The sequence below is a fragment of the Hyalella azteca genome, unplaced genomic scaffold, assembly GCF_000764305.2.
Source record: "Hyalella azteca isolate HAZT.00-mixed unplaced genomic scaffold, Hazt_2.0.2 contig5386, whole genome shotgun sequence".
Taxonomy (NCBI): domain Eukaryota; kingdom Metazoa; phylum Arthropoda; class Malacostraca; order Amphipoda; family Hyalellidae; genus Hyalella; species Hyalella azteca.
The window spans coordinates 817053-842078 of NW_025935579.1; the positions used below are offsets into that span (position 1 = coordinate 817053).

At 39.7% G+C, this 25026-nt stretch overlaps 2 protein-coding genes across 8 annotated transcripts in view; both read left to right on the forward strand.

Annotated features, from left to right (window-relative positions):
* On the forward strand, positions 1–12019 carry LOC108668979 (NADH-ubiquinone oxidoreductase 49 kDa subunit). The gene is made up of 9 exons (XM_018156263.2): positions 1–171; positions 3043–3271; positions 3525–3726; positions 4096–4283; positions 6081–6244; positions 7472–7591; positions 7885–8014; positions 9181–9326; positions 11336–12019. Exons 1-9 carry the CDS (start codon positions 65–67, stop codon positions 11463–11465), a joined length of 1416 nt encoding a protein of 471 aa, XP_018011752.1. The 5' UTR covers positions 1–64; the 3' UTR covers positions 11466–12019.
* A 529-nt stretch (positions 12020–12548) lies between these two features.
* The window catches only part of LOC108668936 (prominin-1), a 64272-nt gene continuing 51794 nt past the window's right edge, over positions 12549–25026 (forward strand). For all 7 annotated transcript variants that reach the window (XM_047880424.1, XM_047880423.1, XM_047880428.1 and 4 more), the window contains exons 1-2: positions 12549–12915; positions 14606–15096. In XM_047880424.1, the coding sequence (XP_047736380.1) occupies positions 12899–12915; positions 14606–15096 (508 nt within the window). In that variant the 5' untranslated portion in view covers positions 12549–12898. The remainder of the gene's footprint in view (positions 12916–14605; positions 15097–25026) is intronic.

Consider the following 25026-nt stretch of genomic DNA (forward strand, 5'->3'; position numbering starts at 1 on the left):
TCCCCTACAATTTTTCCCTAGATAAGACAGCTGAGCAAAATAATACAGTGGCTTAGTCGGCGAAATGGCCACCTTATTGAGGAATTTAGGTCGCTCTACAGTGAATAAACTGATTGCATGGGACTTCAAGGCCACATTAAAACCTGCTATACCAACAATACTTGCCGGAAGGTATGAAAAATCGAAAACATACTAAAAATTGTTGAGTTATTTGTAAAGAAGATTATAAGATCAGAGTATACCTACCTAGTTTCTAAATCAATCCTTTTCAAATAATCTCATCAAAAAATATCATAGATGTGACTAGTGAGAAACATTCATTTTGAAGACTAGGTATGAATTATATATTCTTCAACTTGTAGTACTGCTGAGTATAAAGTATAACCTGCTTAATTTCCCATAAACTGAAAAAAGACTAACTAAAGAGTAAAGAAAGGGTTTCTTGTGATTTGTTGGCTGTTGCAGTGTTGCTATTCTTGAGGTAGAAGAAAACAGGATGCAAAAACTTGTTGTTTAAATATCATCTTCCATAATATTGAAAATTTTTAAATATTACAAATAAAAAACAGTCTTAGTCATTGAAAACTCAGTCCTAGGATACAAATTAGATGTTTTTTTGCTCCTGCTGGGTGCTGACTGGTGTGGGATGGTATTGGAAGGTAAGCATGGAAAACGTCTATCTTTAGGGCTGTGACTACTGACTAGAGCTTTCCCTCCATTTTTGGAAGCACAAGATTTCTGCCAGATGAATTACCTCCTATCTATTCTAACTGTAAACAAAAATGCACAATCAGGCTGTGAGATTACAAATGAATTAGAAATTTGTCATGTTGGAGCTGCAAGATTTCAGAAACAAGTTGGAACATTCCAATCCTGTATCTATAATTTAGGTACTGCTTGACGCAGGATTGGAATTTTTCTACTTGTTTCTGAAATCTCGTGGCTCAAATGTGATGAAATTTTTTATATAATTGGAATCTTGCAGCCAGATTGTGTTATTGTGTAGTGTGTACTTTTGTTAACAATAAGGTAGAAGGTAATTCATCTCACACAAATCTCACGGTCCTGGAAATGGTAGGAAAGTTCTTGTTGCATCCCTAAAGCCAAAGGTACCTAGATGTTTTCCATGCTTGCTCAACCTCGAGGCTTGAGCTGACCAGAGCTTTCCTGCCATTTTTGGAGCCACAAGATTCCTGCTAAATGAATTATCTCCTATTTAATTGTTGATAAAATACAATTTGGCTGCATAATCCTAAATACATATAAAAATTTTTAATTTGGAGCTGCAAAATATAAGTAGAAAAATCCCATCTAGCAGACTAGCAGGCTGCTGAGATGCCATTCTGGAAAATTGGGCTGTAGCCACTTGTGAATGAGATACAAAAATGCCCATGCTTATGGTCAATTTCAGCCAAATTATTGCTCTTGCCTGATTTCTTTCAGAGATAACAAAGTGAATGCCCATTTTGGCTTGCATTTTTTATAAATTATACCGTAAAATGGGGTAACTTAGACAACTTTTTTTTATAAATGATGCCATTTTTTTACTAGCTAAGTTAAACTTGAATTGAAACATGCAAAATACAGGTCTATACTCTAGCTTCACTCACCATAAATTGCTGGCTCCTGCCTCTCATAGTCTTTATGTAATTTCAAAAAAAGTGATGGTCTTTGTTACCCCAGCTCTTGGGGTAACTTAGACTGGGTAGCCTCAGTATTAGGCCTTTAATGCCCATTGACAAAATTTTTCTATGTCAAATAGTTTTTGAGTTGTGGAGGTTTTTGTTAAAAAAACGAAAAGTGGTCTAAGTTACCCCGCCGGTCTAAGTTACCCCATTTTACGGTATGTAAAATGATCATTGTTGTCATGCCCAAAATTTTTAGGAAAATGTTCCTGATATTAAAGATTGGAGAATAAATGAACCCTATTTTAGGCCACCCTGTGGCCTGTGGTATGTGTAAAATACATGTGCAGATGAAAACAAAAGAAAATGGCAGACTAAAAAATTTTGTTTTAGACACAGGGTCATCAATATTTAGCGTAAATTGTTTTTTCAGAATCAATACACTTGCAAAACAGTCAAATGCGTCATATGGAACCATGTTGACTGTTCTGCGGAAGGACCTAAAGTTGTCCCCATTCAAGCATGTCAAAAAATACCAACTGTCTGCTTAAGTTAATGACAAATGCCTCCAAAGATACAAGATTCTTCTTTCCCACATTCATGATGGCACGCTGCCAAACCTCGTTTTCAGTGATGAGAAGATATTCAATGTTGAACACCACTTCAACTCCCAAAATGATCAAATTTGGTCAAAGAATGGGATGAAGGATCCCGTGTGGTGACTAGGAAGCAATGCCCGACCTCAGTGATGGTCTGGCCAGCCGTAACAGAGTCCTCAAGGAGTCCCCTCTTTTTTGTTGACAAAGGGGTAAAATTCAATCAGAAGAACTATCGAGATGCCATCCTTGTTGATGCATTGTTGCCCTGGGCACAAAAGCACTTCAAAAAACGCCGCTGGTCGTTCCAGCAGGACTCTGCACCATTTCATGGGGCCAAATTGACTTAGGAGTGGCTGTCCAAGAATGTTCCCCACTTCATTACCAAAGATGGATGGCCCCAATTGTCACCCGATCTGAATCCTCTGGATTTTGGGATCTGGTCATACCTTGAGAGCAAGGTCTCGGCCGTTCACATAGCAGTTTGGACGCCCTAGAGGTCAAACTGCTGAAGGAGTGGGCCAAAATCCTGCAGAGTGTCATTTGTGACTCGTGTAAGGCTTTCTCTTAGCGTCTACAACTCTTTATTGATGCAGATGGTGGACATATTGAATGAAATTGTGGGAATTGTATCTCTGAACCTCTGCCTACATAAATACATTTTCAAACATTCACAATTGTGTTTCATTTCATAGTTCTAACCACTCAAAGTTGTAACGCTAAATATTGATGACCCTGTATATGTTAGGCCTTATTTTTTTATTGAAATTTATCATTGCATGCTCTATTTTTTCAATGCTAATTTTTTATATGCACGGCAGCCGGAATGCAGCGTCATGGTATCCAGATGAAAAGTATTTCAAGTACTATGATGTGCCTTTCCTTTGGCCTGAGAATGAGGAGCTGACAGAAGAAATGAAGAAAATGACTTCATACAATGGGATTTTGGTGCCTGAAGAGAAGGAAGTCCAGAATATGATGCTGAACTTTGGCCCTCAGCACCCTGCAGCTCATGGAGTGCTGCGTCTGGTCATGGAGCTTGATGGAGAGGTTGGTTTGATGCTCGGTTCACCAGACCTCAGGTGAACACATTTTTCTTTGTCACTCTGATGAGAATGAATATAATTTACTACAGTTTTCATTTCTAATGATATTCCTGGAGTATAAAATGCAATTTTGTTCAAATAATTATAGGACCTCCATATACTCAGACGAAAATTTGAAAAAATTTATGAAATCTTTCTAGGAGTTTCGATTAAATCTATCATTGCACTGTAAAATTCTAAAATCATTTGTATTCCAGACAGTGCTACGCAATGACCCACACATTGGGCTGCTGCACCGTGGGACTGAGAAGCTCATTGAGTACAAAACATATTTGCAAGCACTGCCATATTTTGACCGTCTTGACTATGTCTCTATGATGTGCAATGAGCAAGCCTATTGCTTAGCGGTCGAGAAACTCCTGGGCATAGAGGCTCCTCTCCGGGCTAAATATATCAGGAGTAAGAAATTTAGAACATACTACAATAGTTAATTTTTATGTTAATTCTTTCTACCACTGCTTAATCCATGTGCATGAAGTAATCTAGTGTTGCAATTAAAATTCATTTCCTCACTGATTTAAAGTCAACAACATTGACAATCTCATTGTGTAGCAGATTGGTATCCATTCTTTGCCATAATTTTCAGACAAATTGTTACTTTTAGAAGAATAGCAAGCTCACTACAGCATTGCTTGGGATAGAAAAGACCTGAAATTTGATCCTTTTTTTTTTTTTGCTGTATGGCTGATAAGAACTCAACTAGATAAGGAAAACTACCTACCTCTCTTGTCATCACTGTAAACATTCCTAAACATATTGTTTACTCAGCCATGTTTGGGGAGATCACACGTATCCTGAACCACTGCATGTTCCTGGGTGCTCACGCCCTTGACGTGGGGGCGATCACGCCCTTCCTCTACGTCTTCGAGGAGCGTGAGAAGCTCATGGAGTTCTACGAACGCGTGTCAGGCGCCCGCCTGCACGCTGCTTACGTCAGGCCTGGCGGTGTGGCTCTGGTGCGTGAGTTTCTTTGTGAAAATTGTAAGGAATTTCTTATTTTGGCTGCTTATCCTTCTAGATTCATATATAGGTAATTTTATTTTGGTGCGTGGTTTTTTATGTTCAAGCTGGGGTGCTAGAGTACTTTAAAAAACTTAGTCAGTAGGCAATAAGAGAACTGAAGATTGAAACCAGAATCAAATGATGCATTTGTATCTTAAACTTTTTGATTTGATTGTGTATGAGAAGCGGGTCTTTAATTTATTATGATTTTAGTTTTTACCTGGAAGGAAGGAGGAAGTGCAAGATATAATAGATTCGAAGAATGCTTTCGGCAATTAATCATTTTGTGTGACAAACTTTAGCTTTAGAGACCTAGCAGCTTAGTTGACTTGCTGCAACAGGGGCTGGATGCAATGAAATATTTCATGGGGTGATTGCCATGTGGTATGAACCATGTCAATAACTAAAATTACTAGTAGTTGTGAGGATCATGCTTAATTATTAAGCTCATGTCGTGAAACAGCCATCAACTCTGGCTAGCATTACATTGGATGCGATGTACTAAGCTTCTTGAGGACTGCCAAGTTCATGCTCACTTAGCTAGAAATGTGTAACGAACGGGGATAGCTTTGACAAAGGTCGTACTATCAAAACTTATATAGGGAAAAGTATTGGACTAAGTACAATTAACCCCTCAATGGGACTTCTGACGCGTGTCTGTGCTCGTCAGAAGTCCTATGGGATTTCGTGCTCCTAGGGGGATTGTTCCTGAGCGCCCCACCGTTGAGCTCGGGTCTCAGTTGTGGGGTTAAGTTATTATGTAGGTAGGATTCCTTACATTTCAGTCCTCTGTATCTCTCCATTCTACTACTAATACTAAGTACACGTAACAACCGATATCTTGTCTGTGATTGGTGGGTTTAATTGGGAAAGCTGTCAGTGACTGGCTGGCTGATTTACGAACGCGTAATTATTGTTGATAGTATGGCCTCAGAGCGTGTTGCCTGATCTTTATTTATTTCTATGCTTTTAACGAGAAAGTATGACTGCGGTGAAGTCATCAGTGATTTATTCTATGGTTAGTGACTTAGTGTAGATTGTTTTCCAGTGTTTTTCATAGGTGGACTTGTGTTGTTGAGTTACTTGACAGAGTACAAGTTTTGAATGCATTTTAATGAATCTTCAGCATATTCATGTAGTGTTAGCAGGTGGGGATATGTAATAAGGTATTTAGTATTAACTTAATACTTAGATGTTGTTGTGGTCAGAGTTGCTGTTTTCAGGTGTGGAGTGAATATGTATATATTCTATGTGCGGCCTAGTGCATTTTTACGTTATGCATAGTTTGTAGCTTTTGTCAATGAGATACTTATTAAATCAATCTCAACACCTCTACTTTGCCTGAGGCACGTACAACAATCTGCAGCACAATCGTATGACGTTACGAGGGCCACGAATGGTAGCTACAGTGGGGGGAAATAAATATTCGTACACTTGAAAAATCGTATTTTAATGTATGTAAGTACACAAACTTAACAGGAAAAGTGATTTAAATTATGTATAGAGACGCATAGTATTTATACTATGCGTCTCTATACATAATTTAAATCACTTTTCCTGTTAAGTTTGTGTACTTACATACATTAAAATACGATTTTTCAAGTGTACGAATATTTATTTCCCCCCACTGTAGTTGATTAGTTAGATTAGTGTTCCCGTCTAGTGCTATCAATCACAAAACATTTATTTGCTTAATATTTTAAATAATATCATCTTTTATACTCGTATTTCATAAGTCATTTTGTACCTAGGACTTACCGATTGGTATCATGGACGACCTTTACGACTTCATCTCTAAATTCGGCGAACGTCTGGACGAGTGCGAAGACCTGCTCACCTCCAACAGAATTTGGGTGCAGCGAACCAAGGACGTCGGCATCGTGTCCGCTGAAGACGCGCTCAACTATGGCTTCAGGTGGACACATCTTCTTGGGTCATGCTGTCAAAACTTGTTTTAGTACATGGAGCGGGCTGTGTGGGCGTAGCGGCCTAGGTGCACGTAGTGGTCTAGGTACATGTGGCGGCCTAGGTACGCGTGGCGGTCTAGGTACATGTGGCAGTCTAGGTACATGTGGCGGCCTAGATACGCGTGGCGGCCTAGGTAGGCGTGGCGGCCTAGGTACGCGTGGCGGCCTAGGTACGCGTGGCGGTCTAGGTACATGTGGCGGTCTAGGTACATGTGGCGGCCTAGATACGCGTGGCGGCTTAGGTACGCGTGGCGGCCTAGGTACACGTGGCGGCCTAAATACACGTAGTTGCCGATTTATTGTGTGTGATTGATGGGATTAACTTCAAAATCCGCCAGGGATTTACTGATTGAGTTACAAACTCACAGCTATATTCGATAGTACGGCATCATGTCAATAGTAGCCGGTCAAAATGAGAACCAGGGCCTATACTTTAAAAATTTTAAAGTTAAGAGATCGTAAGTTAATCAGCCAATCATTGACGGCCTTTCAAGCAAAATTCACCAATTGTAGACAAGAAATGGAGCGTAAGTACTTACGTTCACTTAGCGAGTTTTGAAAGTATGGCCCCTGTTCCGGACGCGAGAAACATGTCATGTACCTAAACTTTCGTAACACCTTATTAACTACCTACGTTGATGAACTAAGGTTTAGAAAGCATTGTTTTTTGGGGGGTTGGAAATTCTTGATACTTTTCTCACGCAAAACAAAAAATTATGCTGATCATTGTAAATTCGGTGTTGCTTCTCTTCTGCATCACAATTCTGCATCCTGTATAAATCTGGTATAAACTTTGTATTAATAAAATGTGATGAATGAACAGATGTACACATATTTGAACATGAAAGTCTAATCCAATTAATGAATTAATTTTCTAGTTATCCCTGTGCATGTGATGTGAATCTGCCAGAAGTTGCGAATTTTTTTTCCACTGTAGTATAATCACTTCGCTGTCGTTTATTGGATATATAAATAATTTATCTTGTAACATTACTTGACAAGATTATTAGTTATGGACATCAAGGCAATTTAAAAGTAATTTATCTTGTAACATTACTTGATAAGTTTATTTATTATTGACGTCAATGCAATGTAAAAGTAATTTATCTTGTAACATTACTTGATAAGTTTATTTATTATGGACGTGGAGATAATTTTGTATTCATCTTTGTCAGTGGCGTGATGCTGCGCGGCTCAGGCATCAAGTGGGACATCAGGAAGGCCGCTCCTTACGACGCTTATGGCCTCGTCGAGTTCGACGTTCCGATTGGCAAGAATGGCGACACTTACGACAGGTGAGGCGCGTTTGACATGTATAATTTGTAAGTGTTAAATGATTTTGTGAAGGATTTTCCTTTGTTTATCAAAAAATCTCATGATTTACGTTATGTCAAGTAAATTTCTAACATTATACTTTGCCCCCCCCCCCCAATTTTAGAACCCCCAACTTTATACCCCCCCTCCAGACATGTAGCTTTGAATCAACGTTGAATTAAACGTTGTTGGATCGAATCAACGTTAATTGAACGTTATATGCCTGGTGGGATATAACATGAACTTTATAACACGAAATTTGTAACGTAACCAGATACCTCATCCGGCTGGAGGAGATGCGGCAGTCGCTAAACATCATAGAACAATGCCTGAACAACATGCCGCCTGGTGAAGTGCGGACAGACGATGCGAAGATCGTGCCTCCTAAACGTGCCGAGATGAAGGTCAGTGTGATGCTCAGTGCAATAACGCTGTTTGATATTAGATGGAGGATATCCTGGAAGCTTGTGAATCTTTTATCCATGATTAACAGAAGATTCGCAAGATTCCTGGTCATAGTACAGAAAGTACATGGAATGATCCATGTACTTTCGTTGTACATAATATAAATCCAGCGAGGTTTTTGTTTACTAGTGAAAGAAGGTAGAAACTTTCGAAAATAGACATTTCTATTTTATTACGTGGTCTATATGTACTCAAGCTGAGGGTTAGAAACAGGCAGAACGCTGCTGCTTTCCTTGCATATCCTAATTTCTTAAACTCTCTTAAATACAGGGGTAACATCCTCAAAAATATTATCTCTCGTTTCTATTTTTTCAATATTTTCATTCAAACCCATCTATTTGAAAGCCAACTTTCCGATACTTTTTCCCATTTCCAGATCCTGAAGGAAATCCATGCGTTAAAGTTCCTAATTTATACGACTAGGTACATACCAAACCTGCAATAAGTTACAAACCTTATTCAATTAAAATTAGTTTGCAAGCCACATAGATTAGGGAGAGGTTAGACAACTGAGATTATTTATTCATTGCTTATGAGAGATCCGGTACTGAAATACTCGGTAAGGGATTACAAGTATTAAAGTTATTGTCGAAAATTTTAATTTTCTCTCTGTTTTGAAGAAAACAGTAACATTTTACTTCCAGAAATTATTTTTTAAATTTGCTACTCCGTCCTAGCTTTACATTTGTGGAATAAACAGTCCTCAGGTCAAGTTTTCACGACAAACAATGGGTTCTGGATACGACTTTATTCAGTAAAATTCAATGAAATTTATCAGTCATTCCCGTGCATTTGTACGATTTATATCCCGTGTATTTTTAAATATTTATTTATTTTATTATTCATTCCCGTGATCTATCTATGAAATTCCATGTGATATGTCTTGATTCTCCTGCAATATCTTCTATAATTTGTACAATCTCTACTTCCACAATATTTCTCATCCGTTCCCTCGTGATACATATTTCCTCATCCGTTCCCTCGATCAATTTCCGAGAAATCCGATATTTCACATCCGTTCCCTCGTGGTATTAGTACATATTTCTTGGTATTTCTCAGCTACACTCGTGCTGTATCATTAAGTAATTTGTATCTTTTTTGGCAGTCGTCGATGGAGGCGCTGATTCACCACTTCAAGCTGTTCACGCAAGGCTTCCAGGTGCCGCCCGGCGCTACCTACACCGCTGTTGAGGCGCCCAAGGGCGAGTTCGGCGTGTACCTCGTCTCGGACGGCTCCTCCAAGCCTTACAGGTCAGTTAACATGCCAAGCCCTCAATGTGACTGGCTAAGCCTAAAGGTGACGTGTCAAGCCGTACAGTTGAGGTGTCAAGCCCTAAAGGTGACTGATCAAGGCCTATAGGTGACGAGTTAATCGCTAAAGGTGACGGGTCAAGCCCTATAGGTGACATGCCAAGCCCTAAAGGTGACAGGTCAAGCCCTAAAGGTGACATGCCAAGCCCTAAAGGTGACATGCCAAGCCCTAAAGGTGACATGCCAAGCCCTAAAGGTGACAGGTCAAGCTCTAAAGTTGACATGCCAAGTCCTAGAGGTGACGTGCCAAGCCCTAGAGGTGACGTGCCAAGCCCTAAAGGTGACGTGCCAAGCCCTAAAGGTGACGTGCCAAGCCCTAAAGGTGACGTGCCAAGCCCTAAAGGTGACGTGCCAAGCCCTAGAGGTGACGTGCCAAGCCCTAGAGGTGACGTGCCAAGCCCTAAAGGTGATGGGTCAAGCCCTAAGGGTGACGTGTCAAGCCCTAAAGGTGACGTGCCAAGCCTTAAAGGTGACGGGTCAAGCCCTAAAGGTGACGTTCCAAGCCCTAAAGGTGACGTGCCAAGCCCTAAAGGTGACGTGCCAAGCCCTAAAGGTGATGGGTCAAGCCCTAAGGGTGACGTGTCAAGCCCTAAAGGTGACGTGCCAAGCCTTAAAGGTGATGGGTCAAGCCCTAAAGGTGACGTGCCAAGCCATAAAGGTGACGTGCCAAGCCCTAAAGGTGACGTGCCAAGCCCTAAAGGTGACGGGTCAAGCCTTAAAAATGACGGGTCAAGCCCTAAAGGTGATGGGTCAAGCCCTAAAGGTGACTGGTTAAGCCCTAAAGGTGACTGGTCAAGCCCTAAAGGTGACTGGTCAAGCCCTAAAGGTGACTGGTCAAGCCCTAAAGGTGATGGGTCAAGCCCTATAGGTGACGAGTCAAGGCCTATAGGCATCGGGTCAAGCCCTATAGGTGACGGGTCAAGCCCTATAGGTGACGGGTCAAGCCCTGCAGGTGACGTGCCAAGCCCTGCAGGTGACGTGCCAAGCCCTGCAGGTGACGTGCCAATCCCTGCAGGTGACGTGCCAAGCCCTGCAGGTGACGTGCCAAGCCCTAAAGGTGACGTGTCAAGCCCTGCAGGTGACGTGCCAAGCCCTGTAGGTGACGTGCCAAGCCCTGCAGGTGACGTGCCAAGCCCTGCAGGTGACGTGCCAAGCCCTGCAGGTGACGTGCCAAGCCCTGCAGGTGACGCGTGTTATGACTTTAAAGGTACGCTGCCTTCACTGATCGACGTGCTTCTTTTCCACAAGTTGCTGTGACGTTGTTTTGTTTCGTATTGAGGACCGCGAGGTCGTTTTATCCTTAGTTGACTAGGATCTCTGCGGAAGTTAGTTTATGACCGTACCGAAGGATCTCTACCTAGGATCTCTGTGGAAGTTAGGTAGAGATCCTCATACCTAGGATCTCTGCGGAAGTTAGTTAATGACCTCCAAGCCTTACAGCCTGTTGCACCTGTTGTCTGCAGCTCAGCCTAATGTTGTGACTGATTGATGCCTGTGACTTTTTTATAAGCTCAATCTCGGTTTTATTCCGCCTATGCGCTGTACGTATCGCCTTTCATTTCACACATCAAATTTCACTGTAGTGTAAAGTAACGTTGAATTTTTTTCCTATTTCTTGGTTCCATTCATTCATTTGTAATCCATTGAATACTTTACCTTTGTTGTCAGCCCTTCATGAAGGAAACTTTACGTTTGAGTTTACAGAGTTCTCATTAATTCTTGATTAGTTTGCACGTGTTGTAGTATGCAATCTATAAATCTATGTGATTTCTATATAAATAACTATCTACATCAATATTAATAAATTATCTATAAATTATATTTCATAAATACTACCTATATCAATAAATTATCTATAAATTATACTTCTTAAATGGTATATAAATACATTTTATATTATAATTATTTATATATATTCCTACGTATTAATGGGGTGCTGTGTTCATTAGGTGCAAGATCAAGGCGCCAGGCTTCGCCCACCTGGCTGGGCTGGACATGGTCGCCAAGAACCACATGCTCGCTGACGTCGTCGCCATCATCGGCACGCTCGACATCGTCTTCGGCGAAGTCGATCGTTAAAATTTACAACCATCAATTATATCAATTCTGTACGTCAGACGCCTCTACTTGACACAAGATTAAATGCGAATGTTAATGGTTTCGCCTATTTCTCATAAAGATATTTTTTATTTATTTCCGGTGTTCTGGAAAAAGTGATGCTAAAGTTAGAACGCATCATTGAATCGGAAGTGAAACTATTTGGATTTTTGTGTGAGTTCAGAAATCTGACTGCATCGACAATTTTATTTACCATGAATTAAAGGAAGACTAAGCCTTCAAAGTTTCATAGCACCTCTGATGTGGAATTAGTGTCGGCCTCTGCTACCTGGAAATGGCATTCAAGTTTTTTCGTGACTCCCGTAAATCACGTTCAGTAGAAGAAAATATCAAAGCCAAGATCCGCGTATTTTATGAGATCGTTGAAAATCTGGGTTCAGGTTGATTAATTTGTCTGCAAGACAATTTACTTTTGATGTTATGTCCCCTGTATTGAAATTCATTGAAGCCATCCTGTTAACTCTTGTAAATATTCTGTACGTTGAAGAAGATTCTTTAATATAAGGAATAATATACATGGTTGTTTCATTGCCTGTAGTGATTCAATTATTCTATCCTTTCGTGGTTTTGATGAAAAATGTAGAAGGTATCGAGTTGTTTATTGTAGCGCGTATGTAATCGTTCACGACGCTTCCAACTAATCGTCAGGCTGCGTGCGACGATTGGAACGAATAAGGTGTAATGAAATTGAAAACACGTTGGTAAACTGTTACGTGATGCATACTTGACGTACTATAGATGAAAACGAACTCGGGCAACGAATTATTGAAAAAAATAGTGGGGTGACAATCGTGTTGAGTAGAGCGATAATCGTACTTCCGAGTGAATGGAGTGTTCTTATTCCATAATTTCTTCCGGATTTTCGAATATTCATAAATAAGTACACTTATAAGTTGAGTGGTTTACCAATTTAATTAAATTAAGGTTTTCTTGACCTCTGAGGCTCCTACCGAAATCCCAATAATCAGAGTGGCTGAGAACGGCGTTCGGTCATGCCAAAGCTGGAGACCCGAAAAACAAGTGCAGCCAGTTGGCGTACGGAGTGATCGAGTGTGGATGTGCGCCTGGCATCGTCTGAATTGTGTACTGTGGAGTCTCTGATTTTAGCGCATCAATTTGAGTATTTGTTATTGCAAGTGAAAAAAATTATACTTTTCGCGTGATAGAGTTATATTGATTCTTATGTTATTGAGTTAAATTAAATTTATTAAGGGATGCGTCGGTGGCGTCTCCATGATCAGCTGAGTTGCTGACCTCTTCCTCTGTCAGTTGCGTTGGCTTCGGTTAATCAAGTTCGTTGAGGCTTCTTGGTAAAAGGAACTTAAATGATCGTGAAGCCAGGCTGTGTTTTATTTTGTAGTTTTAGTCTGTGATACTGCTTTATTTAACCTGCAATGGCTCGAAATACTGGGTGAGTTATTAGTTACATGATTACATCAAATTAATATATGTTCTTCACAGAACAGAAATCACAGTTCACCTCTTGATTATTTTTATTGACTCGCTTCCGCCGCTGCCAGTTGGGTGTAATAAACTCTTCAGTGACTAGCGTCGAATCAATTTTTTGAGCATAATGAATGATGAGAGTTTTTTCAAAACAAGTTCATTTAAATTTCCCGATCTAATTTAGGATTTTGTTCGATAGGGCCTATCTTGATTAATGCTGCATGCTGATCCAGGATACATGTTAGTCAACTTATAGAATTAGAATTCAGTAGGTATGAAAGCTCAATAAAAAAGTCTCATGTTTGCCATTTTGAATTATAAAGCAAATGGCCATCAAAGAATTTATTGATTAATTTTGTTTTCTCAACTTTCCTTTTGATTCTGTTTCATAATATTAAATATTAAGTACCTATAGTTGAAATTTTAAGACTTTATTTAAGGTTAAACAGTTTATCTCAATAATTGTTGGCATGTTAAATGCATATGTATATTTATTAATATGAAATTTTAAATAGGTATTTGTAAGTAACCTATTTAAGTCCTCCATTTCAATTTGAAATTAAGAACATAGATTTGGAAGGTGACAGAGATAAAATGATATGTTCCTTTCAATGTTGCAAACCCCGCCATCTTTAAACTATTTTACAGGCTAACCAAATACAGAATACATTTATCTCTAGAATGTAAAATAGAAAAAGCAATAAGTGTGTCTATCATGTCTATACAGAACTAAATCAGTATCTTCATTAATGTGTACTGTATATGCAAATTATATCAAGCCTAAATGAAGTCACTGTTATTTTTGGCAAATGTAAATCAGTAAATGATTATCTTGATTATTTATTGCTTAAGTGATCACACCTCAGGCCTCAGCTAACAAGAAAAATATTTTGAATCAATTTCTGCAACAGCGCTTGAACTATAAAAAAAACTAGGCTTGACTTTTTATCTGTTGTTGCAATTTCATACCATTTGTTTTGTAACTGGATGGAGATTAGCACCATCATATCCTCATTTGTAATGCTTGAGCTAACTTATCTTATTTGAGCTATAAGAGCAACAAATAATGTTTGACAATCCTTGTCCAAATATGAAAATTTGATCATTATATGAATAAAGAATTTTTCTGCCTTATAGTTTGCCTGACAGTGTGGAATTTTGATACTCAATGAATATACATAGGTATGATAAAGTACTCATGATATACACTGGATTTGACCACTTATACCATATAGGATTTGAAGCTCTGAATTTGGACATAATTTATACATATAATGATTCACCTGACATTCTTGTATTGAATCAAATAGATTGATATTGAATATATATACAACATGACTCCTTGAATTCCACCTTGGATATCCTAGCAAGTTATTTGTTAGTAATCAGATGCTGCATTATTTGAACATAAATTAAATAACTGTTATTTATACTTAACTATATTATGGGTACATTTTTGCCATGATTTTCAATAAAAAAAGTGTAATTTAGATTTTATTGTTCCTATATGATCAAGATTTTTTTAGCCTTTGTTAGGTTTTCTGCTGTGACCTGTGTTATTGAAGATAGTACATACATACCTATAGCATTGTAACTCTTGCAATAAGCCCGAACTTGTTACAACTTACAAGCCTGCCATGCTTGGTTCGTTCCAGGTGCACCGTTGCAGTGATGTGGGCGACAGCTCTGCTGCTGGTGTGCAGTGCAGTTGCCCAGTCAGAAGACGGCCCATCTTTTTCTCCGATCATCACGACACAAGACACAGACCTTCTGGACTCGACCGGTCCAGTATTGAGCGCCGTTCAGCCTAACCTCTTAGACGTTGTACCCGACAGTGGGGAACCTGCAGATGGAACGTCCACACGCACTCACAAGCGCAAGAAGGAAAGGAAAAAGAACAATAACTTAAATGTCGTTACGGATGAAGAGTTTGAAAGTGAGGATGAGTTGCTTGAAGGTAATGACACGGTTAATGGAAATGAAACGAGCATCGTGTCGCCGCGAATACCCTATACGACTGCGCCGGTCAACAACTCGTATGTGTCTATGGACGATTTTAGCGCACGAGGCATGGAGCATCTCTACTTCATCACAAATCTTTTCCTTCGACTTATCCATAGAGATGAAGAGATCCCTCAGGAGCTACGTGAGTACCTTTTTAGTGTTACTTATGCTAATTTTACTAACTCTAGTGTCACGTATTTATAATTATCAGCCTTATTTACATAGTAGTGTTAATTACAAATGCTTTATTTTTATCGAACTTTGCTTGTGTCTTTATTTTGGCACCAAACAAACCTTTTTTTCTGCACCGAAGCTCAATATTCAAATTAATATTTATACTTTCGCATCTTCTGAAGTTCACTTCAATGTATTGTGTTCCCAATTTCCATATAACACACTCTGCGTGCGTTCTAGGAACGCACTCTGCGTGCGTTCTTTACTCAAGTAACTCTACCAAGTCCCTAAGAACTCCTGGGCATATTTAGCGACACGCCTCAGCTCAGGATGGCTTTGCTTGTCTATCCGCAGAGGAACAAAATGTGTGCTGGAGAATTTGAAATTTACTGATATGGCTTACAGGACGCTGGTATTGTTGGTACATAGCTTGCCTAGGTTGGCAAGAAGAATGCGTGCAAGTCATCAACTTTCGTTCTTGGTAGGTTTTCTATCCCTCCATTGTTTTGGTTCCCTGCCTGTTTTTGTGTAGATTGTCCTGTTTTTTATACAAAAGAAAGTCCATTGTTTTTCGTCGCCTGATCGTCATCCATGGTTGGTTTTATTGTTTGCGTAAGATTTTGATAGCTGGTGTGACTTATATATTCCACGTTACACCCTATACCAAGAGGATTATATAATTGCGACAATTCTGTTTGTAAAAATCGGATCAATTAAGAGTTTTATACTAATTAAATGCGTAAATTTTGAGATGTATACCTCGTGGCAGTCATCGCCTATAATTATTTTGAAAGTGGACGTATGGGAGGAATTAAGGTCCTGACTAAAATGATTTCCTTGACAGTGAGTAGATTGTGAAAGTAGTCTCAGGAATTTTCACTGTTCCCTTTACCACGTTTTACTGACAAAAGCTTGTAGTGCATTGCCTCAAATTTAACATAATGAAACTCATTTTAAGAAGAACACCAGCCCCGGACCAGACGGTATTCATTACAAAATGCTTAAGAAGATGCACCCGACTGCAGTTACGGCCCTCCTGGCCTTATACAATAAAATCTGGACTTCCCACTCATTTCCTACGCAATGGCGTACCGCTACTGTCATGGCCTTCCTCAAACCCAATAAACCACCAACAGAGACATCCAGCTATCGCCCCATCGCCTTGACTGCCGGTCGGTCATATGCACTTGCACCACCGCCTTTAGCGAGACTATAATCGCACCTTGCCATCACCTAGACCAAGCCTCACTAAACTTACGCTGGAGTTGATATATGAAGTCGGAGCGGACCCTCGCTCCATGAACAGGGAATCTACCGCCCAGCCCCTGCGCCTAAAATGGATCAGGCTATAAGCCTTGAAGACGGAAGAGACCAAACATCTTTGACGTAGCTGAAGACCTCACCTCCGGCGCGAAATAGATAGCTATCTGAAGCGCTAGTAAATCTTTTACTACTACTACTACTACTACAAGTAGTCTCAGGGGAGCTAATGATCTCTTAACCGCAGCACGATATCGTGCAGCAACAAGTATATCATTATTTTGGACTATCTTCTCTAATATATACCATTTTCCGTGATCAGGTAACCGAGAGTAACGGCTGATATTTACATAATATGATTCAATAACAAGATTGTTTACTGTGTAGATGTTTAATTTCGAGTAAGCCTGCTTCAATTAGATAATATTCAAAATGTAATACTTTTTTGGCCTGCCACATTATTCTCGTATTACTTTGTCAAATTTTTTTAATTTAATATCAGGTAGTATCAATCACAGCTTAGGTCCTAATTCGATTCTAAGGCGACCGGTGTAGAGGCAGGCTACTCTTTATTCGCGTACTAAAAGAAACCCTCGACGCCTCGAACGCTTCTATCGATTATGCGTCCCGCGAGAAGAAGCCTCAGACCGAATTTTTGATGGCGGTGTTGGTTATATATCGCCGCGCGTGCTGCGCGGAGTACATGCACGGTGTTGCCGCGATCATCATTACCGCGATATTTGCTGGCAGTGTTGAATTAATTTCCCATGGGACGAAAAACAGGATATTGGTGGGTCGTACCTGTATGCAACTCTCATGAGCACCGGTGTTCTTGAGCCTGCTAAAAAAATTGCGTTATCCGTGAGAATGTCTATTTCAGGCATTTGATTATTATTTTTTAGATGTCTAATAGCGAAACCTATTAAGTGACCTTCTATAAATATGCTAGAATAATTTGTTGTTCAGTAATTCACCTTTGCGATTCTTGTGTTCGTTAAATATTTTTGTAAGAACGGAAGCCATCTATCACGTTGCGTTCTGAATGACTGTTGTTATTCACGACTAGTGGGATTCCTTAAATTCCGACTTTTCTATTTACGGAATGGATCGTAAACTGCATCACACGCTGCATCCTGCATTCCCAATATGGCCGTCCAATGTAGCGTGTGTATCGTTGCCATCGACCGTGCAGCGCTAAGCATGTCGTTTCCATCGACCCAAACCCTGCCGCGCTGTGGCTGCAATTAAATGTGTTCTCGCTGGGCTCGTGTAGATGCCTTGTAGGCAAATGACGTTCAAACAACGTTTATTACGAGTAGATTTCGTTGAAACAACGATTACGAGTTAACTTCGTTGTTGATTATGTTGCTGCAACGTCGATTACGAGTTTATTTCATCGGAATAGCGTTGATTACGAGTTACTTTCATTTAAACAACGTTTTATCAAGGTTTTTTCTACGTCAGATTGTCGTTGTGTGTCGACGCCACTCACAAGCTTGCTCGCTGCACGCTGCGAACGTGTTAGCACGGAGGTCGACGGACCAGGCCATTGTGGTGCTCCGCATTTGCCTATGGTAATTACACGCCGGAAGTGCATCGCCCTCTAATATGGCTCATTATCGCCGACAGCGTGTCAGGCTGGCGGCCTTATGGTCATACCTGTTTACTGGTCGTAACCACGTTACAATGGGCATGAGTACGTCATAGTGCTGTTTGGGCATCAATGATTAATGGTCCTTGAATTTTTTTGTGCTGCATTTTGTCCTTAGGATGAGCGACGACACGAATTCTAAATTCTTGTTCATGGAATCAAAGTCTTCTGATACGTTATAAGGAGTCGTTAAGAACACAGGCGTGCCGGAGCAGCCTTTACAGCACTATTGGCTACTACTGTATAGACGTACCTATCAACGAGTTCAGGAATCCAGTTTTTTGAGAATTGTTTTATTGGAATAGGTTTTCATTGGAAAAAGGTTTCGCATGACGCATTGGGAATTGATTTTTTATTTTCCTCAGCTAACTAATATTTCCTTGACATCTATACTCAACTTTAAGTTATGTGCGAGGACGTACATCGGCTTACTTACTTTTTGATCGCCACCTGCATTTTCATTTTTAACCTGCCTTCAAGATGAAGATCCGTTCAACAACTTCTTCTTCTTTAAATTTTCACGTTTTTATACGAATGAGTTCGTGCCTGTGAGTTGCTTTACGTTGAACAATGGCTTGTCACGTTATCACTTATATGATGCATCCTATAACATTGATAGTGGTTCACTAATCCCTCTATTTCTTGCAAGGTACCGTATATCACGTGTATATGTAGGAAAAGGCTTTTCTTTTTGTACGAAGCTTAATTAAGTCTGCTGTGCCACCACACGTGCCATGCATGCTCACTTGTGTTTTTATAATTTTCGTAGCATGGCTTAACAGAAAGCAGAATGGCCATAACAAGTTCAAGATTATAATGTGTCTTCACTAACGTGTTGTTGTAATAAGAGCGACTTGGCGAATAGGTAAGCTAACACGCGTGCCTGGTCATAAATTGAGCTGGCACTGTATTGCAGTGTGGGAAAACCTCGATATTGGCTAGAAACTTATTACACGTGGCATTACCCTGCAGGAGAACAAATCTATGTTCCTTGAACCTGATTCAGTTCTTCATTGAGTAGTATATTGTTCATACAGAGATCTGCAGTAAGCCTACATTCATGTGGATTCGTTAAAATAACAAATTCGAATTTGTTCATGCGTTTGGAAATAACGAAGAATATCTTCTGCGACTAGAATATTTGGTGGCTTTTTAAACGAGGATTTTAACACGTCAGTGTTCAAGTGAATGCAGTGACCCACATCGATCGAGTTTTTTAATATATAAACTAAAAATGAGCGGATCGAAAGTAATTAATTAGCTGCGATCACAGCCAGACTACCAGTTGCTTGATCAAAGCGTTTTCTTCTTGCCCATTTTGATACTAAGCCTTCGTCGTGGACGCAATCCACTCGTTTATATGGTCGTTAAAGATTAAATATAAATGGTTCAATAGACGGAGTTTCGTGCTATTTCTTCAATGTTTAGTTGTTCACACACAACCACCACAGGTTCGTGCTTCCGCACCGTTCATTTTCTCACGACTGTGTGACGATAGCCGACGCTGACGTGAGCAGGGAAGAAGTGTACAATATTCCCTATGAGAATTCCGTGTTTCTTCCAATATCGACCGTGAGACGTGCAAGTGACTGGACTCATCACGTTGCGCTCGTGCCTTGCTGAAGTAAGCGCGCTCTCTTCCCACAAATTTGCTCTGGCTGAATGTCTTTCCCCATGATATACAGTATACGTAAGAATATCGTAATCACATACTCCCGTACGTAGCCCTGGCTCTCGCTATACACAACGTTCACGCAGCTCTTTCTTTTTCTTATTTATAATATGGTGTACCGTACAGTTATAAACTAAAGCCTTATCCTTTCTGTAATAATTGCAAATTAAACTCATATTCTCGCACGTAGACAGTAGTACACCATGAGGATTGGCGATTATCCTGCTATTATCATAAGAGGTAAATCTACTCTCCTCAGTTCTGACCTGCAGATAAGGTTCACTCAATGTTTCCTACTTCTTAACCATGCCCACCTAATTCAACTTATATTCCTAAACAATTGTCAATGAATTGAACTTAAGATGCACTGGTTATAACTTGGAGTTTTACTCGGGCTAGGTTTGTTTATCCATAGACCGCAACGCCCTCGAGAAGAGCTATTGCAGGGATGGAGCATACTAGAGGTTCTCTGCTTAGGTCTCCTCCACAAACGTCGTCCGTAGAGCAATAAACTCAGGCCACCAGAGCACTCAAGTCCCCGAGCGCATGATTGCTCACTTCTTCTGCTTCGTCGTATTATGAAGCTTTGCCGTATTATCGGTGGCCGCTCCCAACTCAGTTCTTGGACTACTATTATTCGATTAGATTTATTATATAAGACTCATGCAAAGTTGATGAGACCATGTGTGGCCGCTCAGATCCCGACTGTCGGACTACTGCGACAGCCGGGCCCGTAATCCGGACTACTGCGACAGCTCGTAATCCTGAATGCAGCCTAACTTATATTTCTGATAAGCGTTTATTCAATCGGTGTACGTGTATCAACATGTCGAAACTTGATTACAAATTGTAATATTTTATGACCTGAAAAATACGGTTAGCAATTTTAGCTATGCCATGAACGTTACGGTGAACTCCATGTGATCAAGATGATTGCATTTCTTCTATAGCAGCAGATGGGATAGACTCCCGCGCCGACTGTTATCTTCACTATGTCTAATAAGCCTAATGAAATAATCGTCTTCCGTTTGCGGTCTAAGTCTTTTTATTGCATGAAACGTTTTTAATATTCTGATGCTGAAAATTCATGCAGTTTCAGACACGTTTTAGTGAATATTTATTGCTAAGACTCCAAATCAAAGTAATAATTAAGTGATGTACGACGGTAAAGCGACATTTATTTATCTCCGCCAGAATTATTGAATTACTAACAGGAGAATATGATCGCTAATTGCAACACAAGTGGTATATAATTAATAAGGGCCTTGCATATGAACAGTGGAATCATTTGACTTTGTCCTGACTTCTCCTGTAAAAGATACACTACTAATTTAACTTAACATCAATGGCATTAATGAAATTGATAGCTACTAAGATTATTTCGGCATTACTTAGGCATTACTGAGTTAAGGCAAAAGAAGAGGCTCGCGTAAGCCTGGAGCGCTCCGGATGCGCGTTAGCGCGCTTGTGCATCATCGGAAAGGCTCGTGACGTAAGCAGCTGCCCTTGGAAGCGATGGTCTGCGTTCGTGTTAATCATGCACCTTGGAATATCAGCTGTTGACATCACCCCTGCCAGTGTCTCGGTACTTGTATTTATTTTGATTTATTTTGCGATGGTTATCAAAGCTGCAACCTTGTTGAATAACTGAAAATTTAAGGAAAAGTTAATGACACTGAGTGCGCAATCAAGTTAGAATGCAATATGCACCGCATGTTGTTGAAACCTCGAGGAAATTTTGCGTTTTATTATTACTGGAAAAACCTGGGATATAATCGAATATTTCTGTCAATCCTGGTCGTTACCTTCAAATTTTTTACTATTCCGCTTTTATTCCTGACAGTCAGCAAGTCGTTGACAAGAATGACTGACAGTCAGCACGTCGTTGACAAGAATGACTGACAGTCAGCACGTCTTTGACAAGAATGACTGACAGTCAGCACGTCGTTGACGAGGATGCCATATAGTTTCATCGCACCTGATAACGTCGCTGATAAGAGCCTGAAGTGGCCGCGAATCACCTCGCCGAGGTCGCTTATAATGTAGCCTTCTTATCGCCTCATGTGTGTGCTCCCGGAAATAATTTCTTGTTTTCCACCGTATTCCCAGCCAAAACTGAAATAATGCTTATTGTGCTGAACAAATGAAAAATACACTCGTGTAATCAAAATTACAATAATTTTGGACATAGTGCAATTGTATACGAAAGAAATGGTTAAATTGTTTATTGGTTTACGAAAAAATAGTTTTGATTTGTACCTGAACAGTGTTATTTATAGTGTTACATGACGATTATTAATCTATGAAATAGAACAAAAGTTAAAGTGAATTCGACCAGTAAACCTCGAGCATATCAGGTATAGAAATCATTCCTTTTTTAAAGCCGTGACCACATAAACTAATCTGTCAGTAAATGACAGGAAAAAAACTGGTAATTCAATTTCTTGGAAACGCGGCCTGTCGTTACCACAGCACTCGATGTATTAAGCTCGCAAGTGAACAGGATGCGGGCTCGTTGTATCATATTGGTGCTGTATTTTGTGCTTGTCTTCAGGGTTGACGTACGAGCGTAATTCTAGTGTTATATAATATTATTATTACTTGATACGAGTATATAATGCGTAAAATATCTCGTGTAATACATACGACTATAATCTAGGAGTTATATAATATTTATATATTACGTAATAAACACGAGTATATAATCGACCCAAGTACGATGTATGCGTGCATCGAGGCTGTGTTGCGAGGCAATGAACGTGTTGCTCACGAATCGCGGTGATCACTCGGTAATTATGGGAGCCTTGCGATCTTCCTTCTTGCTATAGTATATGTAAACTAGTATCCATGCACTAAAAATGTACTGCTATCAAGCTTTGTGATTAACCATTACTTCTTTGCGAGATGAATCATTCGGATGATCGTTCTGCAGTAGAACCTATCATTAATAATTCTTCGTTCCTGAGTGGTTGGGTGGGCAGTTCTTTCAAATTTTTATGTCGCGATTACAGTGACGCTTATATTCTTGCCGAGGAACTACAATCTCGCTCGCAATATGTCATGCAAGGCACGCGACTCAATATGGACTTCGTATGACCTTTTAAACTCACCGACCTTCTCGAGCGGGCAGGTCTTCAACGGCGCTTGCCTTTCATATTTCCGAGTTAGGTCAAAAATTTTTAAGTGAATTTCCTGTCGCTGTTTTAGTTTTTTCATTTTTTTACTTGTCTTGGTTAGGAAATTTGAACGCACTAATCGGTGACATAGATGCGATAATCGCGCTTTTTTTCTTGCATTCATTGACATTTGTCATTTTGGGATTGCTTTTACGATTCAGTAGAAAGTTTTACGTTATTTTACAACCGTAGTCTTATGTTCTGAAAAGAGGGGTTGTCGTAAGACAGGTGTTAAGTAATATTTATTCACATGCACTTTTTTAATACTTTTTAAATTACCCTTTTATCCCCACAATTCTGGGAGTATCCCCACAAGTCATGCGGTCAAACATTTTTTTACTCAACTTAGGCTCCGACTAAAAATAATTACGTTCAAGAAAACCCGATAATGTTTTGCCTTTGTTGTGCACTACGTGCTGTCGCTGCGTCTTATTTTTAGATCAAGACAGATTTTTTTCCAGTTTTTACGTCCTCGGCCTTCGTTACTAAAGTCACGTCTTCGTTTCGTCCAAGACGTGATGTTGTCTGTGAAGTCATTTTATGGCATAGACAACGTGATGTTGTCTATCAAGTCGTCTTCTTAATATCAGTAGTTTCCATACATTTTTATATGGTTAAGTATGTCTTTAGTTAACTCTGTAAACGACTGCATTTCTTTTCGTTGATTGGAATAACTAATGATTAAGTGTGGAACTGAACTCCTTCTCATCCTTGCTTAGAACTTCCTAACTTTAACTTACTGCAAAAAAAAAAAAAATTAAAAAAATAATTGACGTTACTAAAGAAAAATTTTAAGCTAATTTTTTAAAATTTTCATGTATTTTTCATCAACAAACGCATTGACAATTTGTTTATATTGTATTGTACTAATTTGATTTTGTCGTTAAAACAGCAGGCAAGCCTTCCCGCCTGCAACCTTGCGTGCGGGCTTCATCGAAGGATGTTCGCTCGGTAACCTTGAGCTGCTAAACTCGTAATTACGGTAGGGGGTTGCCCCCTATTTCTGAGTTACAATTAACTTATCAATTGTATTCCCCGTGAACAAAAAATTTGCTTCTTTTGGTGCGGTGAAACATACTCTCGATTGAACACAAGCATTTCAATGGATTAAAATACGCAATCCTATTAAGGTTTATTACCTGTACTCGGAAGCGCATAATTTTTAAATGATGGAAGTTTCAAGGTTAGTTCTGTAATTACTTCTGTGAAACGCTTCTCGTATTTTTTGCACTTGAATATTAATTTATTGCTTTGTAAACATACTTCACATGACATTATGAAGAATTGCTGAAAACTTTTGACATGAGTTGAATACAGAATTTATTAGAGAAAGATTGGTATATGGGTAGAGTTTTACCTGTATGTATAATGAGGTGTATATAACAGACATTATTGGATGAGGAATCAAGTACCGGTACCCTTAGGGTGTTACCGGGTCAAGTAAAGAAGTGCGAAGGACTATTACTCAATAAAGAATTATGGTCTACAATTGATACTGAGATGTGAACCGATATTCTTCGAGACATGAATAGACGAATGTAAAGTATTTGTATTTTGTAAGCATATTACCGGAACAGATAATTAGGTATGAGCAATTTATACCTGAAGCTTGCCCAAGAGATCAGCTAAATATATAATGAGGTGTAGGACTTAAGGACATTGAAGGAGTAGACATGCTACAAGGTGACAATATTCACGGTGCCACGTAATGAGCTGCGTGCGCTTGGGTCGAGCGCTTGTGTACGGACTGGCAATTCCGTTGTCCTTGCGCCACCCCTCGCCGCCTCATTAAATGCTCTTCGATTGTCAGGATGATTATGTGATAATCGAGTGACGACGATATTGCGTTCACAAGCTACCGCATTCTGACGTTCTTGATCACGCTCGCTCGCCCATTTCATAGGATATCTGTCAGTTTAGGAGTTATTGATACCTAAATAAAATTATTTATTAAGGAAATGGTTTTTCCCCGCCCTGGTTCATATATATTAGTACTAAGTTATATCTTAACAACCATGTTAGCCGCCCCCTTCAATATTGTACAGAGCTCTTATCCTAATGTAACAGTTCTTGCTACTGATGTAACCTCTTCCGGTTCTTGTTAGACATGACGAGGTGCACTCGAGCATGCATTGTTAA